This window comes from Kryptolebias marmoratus, linkage group LG12, assembly GCF_001649575.2.
Source record: "Kryptolebias marmoratus isolate JLee-2015 linkage group LG12, ASM164957v2, whole genome shotgun sequence".
Lineage (NCBI taxonomy): Eukaryota > Metazoa > Chordata > Actinopteri > Cyprinodontiformes > Rivulidae > Kryptolebias > Kryptolebias marmoratus.
The window spans coordinates 1,185,960-1,193,356 of record NC_051441.1 but is presented as its reverse complement, the minus strand read 5'-3'; the positions used below and the strand labels follow the sequence as shown (position 1 = coordinate 1,193,356).

General features: G+C 41.6%; 2 protein-coding genes across 2 annotated transcripts; both read left to right on the top strand.

Annotated features, from left to right (window-relative positions):
• Positions 1-6: 6 nt before the first annotated feature.
• tmem220 (transmembrane protein 220) lies at positions 7-2,837 on the top strand. The gene is made up of 6 exons (XM_037978720.1): positions 7-1,202; positions 1,280-1,309; positions 1,377-1,437; positions 1,683-1,806; positions 2,285-2,344; positions 2,440-2,837. The coding sequence occupies exons 1-6, from the start codon at positions 1,089-1,091 to the stop codon at positions 2,570-2,572; spliced, it is 522 nt and encodes a 173-aa protein (XP_037834648.1). The 5' UTR covers positions 7-1,088; the 3' UTR covers positions 2,573-2,837.
• Positions 2,838-2,948: 111 nt separating this feature from the next.
• On the top strand, positions 2,949-6,848 carry LOC108243227 (protein SCO1 homolog, mitochondrial). Its single transcript, XM_017428518.3, has 7 exons — positions 2,949-3,273; positions 3,633-3,752; positions 4,601-4,691; positions 4,768-4,965; positions 5,055-5,147; positions 5,980-6,095; positions 6,175-6,848. The coding sequence occupies exons 1-7, from the start codon at positions 3,139-3,141 to the stop codon at positions 6,307-6,309; spliced, it is 888 nt and encodes a 295-aa protein (XP_017284007.1). The 5' UTR covers positions 2,949-3,138; the 3' UTR covers positions 6,310-6,848.
• The last annotated feature ends 549 nt before the right edge of the window (positions 6,849-7,397 follow it).

The following is a 7,397-nucleotide window of genomic DNA, read 5'->3' as shown; positions in this document are numbered from 1 at the left end:
GAGCCGTTTGGACCGGGAGTCGCCATTGTTGTGTGTTTGAATTCCATCGGCGGCGCAACAACCGGGCTGCAATGCAGCAGAAAGCTGGGAACTTCACTCCTCCTGCCCTCCCTGAAAAAAAAACACACACACAGCTTCACCAGCGGGAGCCTCGCCCCGCAGAACAACAACCCGGGAGGCGGCTGGCGGAGACCGGAAGTGCGCCGAAACCGTAAATATGCGTCAAACTGTGCGGCTCGGTGAAAGGCCGCCTATCTCATGACAAAAAACAAACACCCAACTGAGCTAAGCTAACTAAACAAGAGGCTTTACGAGCCGCAATCAGCTGACATGTCAACATCCACTGAGCGCGTCAAGCTAGCAGCGGTTACCCGGGCGGAAACCGGATGTCTGTGGCGGTGGTTTCAAAATAAAACAAACAGCGTCCCAATAAAATCCGAATTCTGAAGATGAACAGATAAAGCACAATTTTGGTATTTATTTAACATGTCTATATAAATTTCAATTAAAATTGAAAAGATATTTCAGGATATCAATATAGCAGAATTTCTAAAATATACATTTTGTTTAAATTTTAATAATAAAAATAAACTGGTGATACTAATATTAATAATATTAACACCAACCATATTATTACCATCAGTGACATTAATAATTATTTTAATCTATTATTTTACTAACTACATCGTCAGTGTAATTTTATTTTGAAATCAGGTACCGGATGTCTCCCTCATGGGTTTTCTGGGAAGGTACGCTCGTTTTGTCGACCGAGGCGTTCAAATTGACGAACGCTTTAAGATTTAATTCTTTGTAATTTACTCATCTGGGCTAATTTGGATTGTTTTTACGAATCACTAGATGCAGATATCAAGTTTAAATAAACAACGTTACCCGTGTTTCCCCTTTAACGGTTTAAAAACAGGAAATCATTTGCTCTCCTCCCGGCGGGTCGCCGCATCTTCCAGCTGACGGTGATCATATTGAGCGAACCCTCGCTCTTCAATAAGGACGGCGGTCGGGTGCGTTTGTTCAGTCTCGCCTGTTCGTCCCTCAGGCCCGGGCGGGGTCTGAAACGGTCCAGAGCAACAATGGTAGAAGTTTGTAACGAGGAGAAGAGGAAGAAGGAGCCGTGGCTTCCTGTTGTTTGGCAGATCTGCAACGCTGTGATGTCGCTGTTCTTCGCTCTCGCATCTTACGTTCAGGTTAGTCTTTTATTTTGAAAAGGATTGTTTTGCTTTAAATTAGGATCCCAGTAACTGTGTTTTCTTTTTTTCTGCAGATTAATGACCCGGACGCGGGCTTGTGGATGGTAGGTGGTTCGGACCTGTTGGTGTTGATGGGTTGGGTGGACAGTTTTTCACATATTTCTGTTCCAGGTGGGTTACGGTGTTCCTGCAGTCCTGAGTGCCTCTGTTGGCTTCAGACCGCACGTGACCGGTACGAGCAGAACCTTTAAGTTTATAACTGTCTGTTTAAGATCAAACACCTTTTTAAATAAACATATAAAAACAAAGTAACCTGCTGATATTTTCCTTTCCTGTTTGAAAAACGCTTCTGAACAAGTTGCTGGACTTTTTGCAGTTCTGGGGGCGCCCTCTGGTGGCTGCGACCACACACTGCAGCCGCATGTCTATCCTGACCTTTAACCTTTTAGGGTCATTTTCCTGCTGTTTCCCCCGCAGAGACTCTAACCTGGAGGCGAGTTGCTGACCTGCATGTGATGATCTGCAGCACGGTGATCTCCATGTTGGGATGGAAACTTTACTCACAAAACATCACTCAGATCTTCCAGCAGGAAGAGGGCAGGTAGGCTTAAATTATAACCTTTGACCTCTGCTTTCAGACCCACTCTTCTGTAAGACATGTCCTACATCCTCCAACTCTTAAACCAGCCTCTGTTTTATAATTATCTTACACAAATATTTTAATTTGGGCAGGATAAGCTATTCATTTGATGGAATCAGATGTAATTATTCTTTCAGAAATGAACATAATCAAGCAGGTAGATTTTTCTTTAAATAATTAAGGAAAAAAACAATTAACATTCATTTAAACTAATGCTCAATTTCCCTAAAACGTGATTTATTTTTCCAGTAAATTCATTTTGGTGTTATATAAATACAAACCAATAAAATAATTAATCATTTTCAATCATTCTGAAGTTTATTATGTTTCATTAAATGCTATATTTAAACTACCCTATTTGTTGTTTTTAGTGACTGAATAAACAATAAAGAGAAGACAACAATTAGCATGTGCTTTAGGTTATTATTTCTTCTTTTAGAGAATTTTCTGGTCTCGTGTTGACAACTGTCTGGCTTCTCTTGTGTCGACACTCTGGAAGGTAACTTACTTTTAAAACTTATTAATTTACGTCACTAATAAAATAAGCCTTTGAGTGGATTTTATCATTTTTTCCTCCTCTCTCGTTTACGTCAGAGCTCCTGTTGGGATGCTGCGTGTCTCCACAGCCGTTGCCATCGCAGTTTTCCCCATCGTGGCCTGGCTTTACTACTACATCAACAAGGAGCTGAGATCAAACTGGCCGTCACATTGTAAAACTGCAATTTAGACGGTTTTCAAGTCTGTGAAAACATTCCTGTTTTTGTTGTTGGACTGAAAATCATTCATCATAAAATGCTGCTTTGGTAGATCATATAAACATAAGAGCTGAAGTGCACTAAATGTTTATTTTTTGTTAATATATTTTGTAATCCAGTGATTATTGCGAACAGTATTTCATTCGCTGTGAAGATTGTATTTCTATAAAAGGTTTATTATGTATTTTTTTTACATTGAATTGAAAGTATTCTACCAAATGAAGTGCAATGTGTAAATAAATAAAATTGATAACAAAATCGGTGTTTTGTGTGTATTACCAGTTTCCATCGGTAGGTGGCAGCAGAGAGAACAAAAAAAGCGTAGAAGAAGAGTCACATGACGCTGTTTTTTTCTAATGGATCTCAGATCTGCCTATTTAGCGTTAGCATTAGCATTTTAACCTATCTCTATTTAAAGAACTGACCGGAGATCAGAAGTTTGAGCTGCAGGTCTCCGCCCCTTTTTTATGTAGTTTTATGAAACTTGCAATCACTTCCGGGTTATCATCATAGCGGCTCCGTCAAGGTCCAAACAAACATGAGTGCCTTGTATCAGAACCTGGGCTGCCGGTTGTTTCACGATAAAGTTCTACAGAACCGAGCCGTCAGGTTGGCACACAGTCTCATCCAGAGGGAACCCGCTCCGTCAGCGCGAGGAGCTTACTGTTTCCGGGTAGGTCGACGCAGCTGCAGGTGTTTGGCTCTCTCACCAAACTCCATTTAAAAAAAGGCAATTTTCTGCTTTTTTCGGTTTAACTTATATTTAAGCCTTTATTTAACTCTGGTTTTGAGTCCACTTTAATCAGCTCGTACTGTTAGAATTTCCCGCTTCATAGTTTATGATGTAAACGTTCATTTAATTATGTTTCTTAATAATAAAAAAAGAAATAGCTGCATTTAATTTAATCTGTTAATAACCGTCATAACCTGGTAGTGATTGTAAATGACACCCTGATCTTTTTAATATAAATTGAATAAACTGCTATTATCATGTCTTAATTGTAAGCACTTGTTTTTCTGTGTACCTGCCAGGTGAGTGTCAGCCAATGGCAGCCCTGCAGCTCAACATGGAGGCTGAATCTCTGTGGTTCAAGGACATTTGCATCAGTTCCTCCACCGCCTTCATCAGGCGAGAAGTCCAAGAAGTCTGGGGTAAATCTCTCTCAGGCTTTATTTAATTTATTCAACCCCTGCTCCTGCGAAGAGTTTAAATTATAATCATTTAAAATCAAGCTGAACAAAGTGGAAATCCACATAAAAGGGCTTCTAAATTAATTAAAGAATAAAAAAGATCATAATGAATGAAGTAAAAAGGTCACATTTTGCTTCAGATTATTTGTTTTTTTCTGATCTGAAATTACAGACAACACTTTTAAAGTTTGAGCTTATTTATTTTGCTTTATTCCAGAAACATTTCCTTTGTTTGATTTCAGTTTTCATTTATTAATTTATTTAATATTGAAAAGGGTTAAAATTCCTCTTTGTTTCCAAAACATTTAACTCCGCTTCACCAGCTCATCACCTTTAAACTCATCCTTCAGCTTCTGTCTGCACGTCACCATTTCGGCTGTTTCAGCCGTTCAGCTCATTCAGGAAATGGCTAGTAGCTTTTTCATTTTTCAAAATATTTGTTTTTATTCACAAATATTTCCCCATAGAAACACACAGAGATCCCTTCAGTTCCTTCAGAAATGTTCTGTTTCAGTTTCTGTCTTCTTACGCTACTTTTAGCTACAGTTTGAATCATTTTATTTACTGTATTTAGCATTTGCTGATTTTTAGATTCAACATATGTTCTGCTGTTTTTAGCTCCAGTTTTGGTAATATTCACAATATTCACGTTCATTTTATTTTGAATATCTGCTCATTTTAGCCACAGATTTGCATCTTTAAGCTGCTTTTAGCTTCTGTCAGTTTCAGCATCCTGCTCGTTTTGAAGAGCGTTGTGTTGAAACTGACATTAAAATGTCTGAACTGTGTTTGTCCTTTTCGCCTTTAAGCCCGTCACGTGGAAGTCTTTAGCGATGACGTTTGCCATCGGAGGCGCTCTGCTGGGAGGGATGAAATATTTCAAGAAGGAAAAGGAGGAGTGTGAGTTTTCCTGGCTGGCGTGTCGCGTGTTTCCTCAGACTTTGTGTCCGTGATGCCTCGTGATTCTGATTTTCAGTGATGGAAAAGGAGCGGAACAGATCGATCGGCCGGCCGGCGCTGGGCGGCCCCTTCTCGCTCGTCGATCACAACAAGAAGCCCACCAAGAGCGAGGACTTCCTCGGCCAGTGGCTCCTCATCTACTTCGGCTTCACGCACTGCCCCGACATCTGCCCGGACGAAATCGAGAAGATGATCGAAGTGGTGGATGAGATCAGTGAGAAAACCGGCGTTTAATCCAAAATCAGAGTCGGTTCGAAGAAAATCCGCTCAGCGACCCGTTTGTGTCCGTCTCTCTCTCTGCAGATGACATCAAGTCTCTTCCTCAGCTGACGCCCATCCTCATCACCATCGACCCCGACAGGGACACTCCGGAGGCCATGGCTGCCTACGTCCAAGGTGCGAACAGAACCGGGTCAAACCGGGTCCATGTGGCTCAGACGCAGGAGAATCAGTGAAGGCTTAGAGTCAAACCAATGCAGCGGACTAAGAATCAGTTAGGGCTTGGAGTACGTATTGAGGAGGACTCTCAGCTACTACCACAGCAAACTTTAGCTCAGTCTCTGTAAAACTGACCGGGTTGAAGTCATATTTACCAAATTTACTCACAAACACACATTTAAAAGTGTTGCACACATAGAAACAATAAGAGAACACAAAGAGTGCAAAACCAACCCGGTGGATAAATAAAAGATATCAGGACTCATTTTAAATACAGATTAGTTTTCAGGTGTTGGTGATGTGCTGTTTAGGTGAAAATAGGCCAGTTTTGAATAAATATTTTGTTATCGACGTGGTTTTCAGACACTTGTTTTCTGTCGGAGGAGAACTTCCACTCAGGAGTTTAACTTCAGCTCCAATTCTCTTAAAATGATGCTGAAATAAAACCAAGAAGGGTCCGAGGCGCCTGCTACGACTCTGACTGCTTTTAGAGATAAACTGAGTTAAAAATCAGAAACATTTAGAGACATTTTGGAGGCTCTCAGTGAGCTTCTGCCTGATCGACTTTAATAAACACAAAACAGCTGGAGCTCAGTCAGTTTTACAGATATTGATCAGAAAATTGGTGTAAAAACATCAAGATAACTCTGGAGTGGAAAGCATCGGTGGTTTTGGTTTGTGGCTCCTCTCAGATCTCCGTCACATGGATCTGCTCCTAGAATGAAACTGTTTACAGACCCATAAATCCTGTTTAACGGAGGAAGAGTGTCCCGATCTGGTTTCTGTTCAGAGTTCTCCCCGAAGCTGATCGGTCTGACGGGGACGAAGGCTCAGGTCGAGGACGTTTCCAGAGCCTACAGAGTTTACTACAGCCAGGGGCCGAAGGACGACGACAACGACTACATCGTGAGTCCCGGCCTGCGGCTCGTTGACCCGCCTGTGGAGCCGAACGCTCGGCCTCACCTGTTCGTCTGCTGCTTTTCAGGTTGATCACACCATCATCATGTACCTGGTGGGACCGGACGGAGAGTTCGTCGATTATTACGGACAAAATAAAAGAAGTGGAGAGATCAGCGGCTCCATAGCAGCACACATGAGGAAAGCTAAGAAGGGGAAATGAGCGGCAGCTAAACGTTAAACCTCAGCGCGGCGGACTGACGGGTCTGATCTGCACCGCTGCAGCCCGATCCTCCGGCTTTACTTTCTATTTAAGATTCTAACGTATGAATGCAGTGATGATGTGTTCGGCTGCTGTTGGGGGATTTTATACCAAGTTTTTCTTGTTTTCTCTTCCTTAAAAAGCCACAGAAACTGTGGCGGGACTCCTCTGCTGCTCGGAGGAACCGAAGGACTGATTTTCTGTTCTTCTCTGCAGAACAAACAGGTCGTCTTTACATTTAAAAGGATGTTTTAGAAAACCTCAGTCAGACTTTAAAGACAAGAAATGTCCCCAAAGAAGTCAAAAACCTGAGTTTCCTTTCATCAGGATTCAGTTTTTAAACTTAACACTCCTCTAAAAACAGATAAATTAACTTAATAAGAAGAATTAAAACCTGAGCATCATTTAAAAAAGGACTGAAATATTTCTTTATAAAAACTGTGCATCTTCTCTGTCCAAAGCAACCATTAGTGTAAATAAAACTTTCTCAAATGTTATAATTTCGGTCATTTATTTTGAAAAGAGAGAAAGGTAAACCTATAAACGTGCAGCTCTGAGAAGGGACTAAAGGTGCATTAGCTGCAGGTTTGAGTAACTGCCTTCAGAGAGAAGTTAAAAGAAATAAAAATAAAAACCTGCTGACATCCACCCAGGATCTTTCAGGATGGATTGATTTGCCGCAGACGACAGAGCGAGGCTTTGATCTTTGCACCAGCTGCTATTGATTTATTAATATCTTTTCCACCTGAACGCCTGCTGAGTTCCTCCTTTAGAAACCGGATCAGAAGGCCAAACGCAGCAGTGGTCCCGCTCCACGAGTCCCAACGTCACGCTTGTTCCCGGAGGAAAAGGCCATCTGAGCTCGGACCGCCAGCAGATGGAGCTCCCAAAGTGGAACGGATCGATTTCCTGTTTCAGAGATTATTTTAAAACCTCGTTAGTTTGTCCAGCTGAGCAGGTTGTTCCCTGAAGCATATCACCCGCCAGATTTCATGCAGAGATCATCTTGTGTTGAGAAATGATGAAGCCATTTTGGACAAACCTTCAAA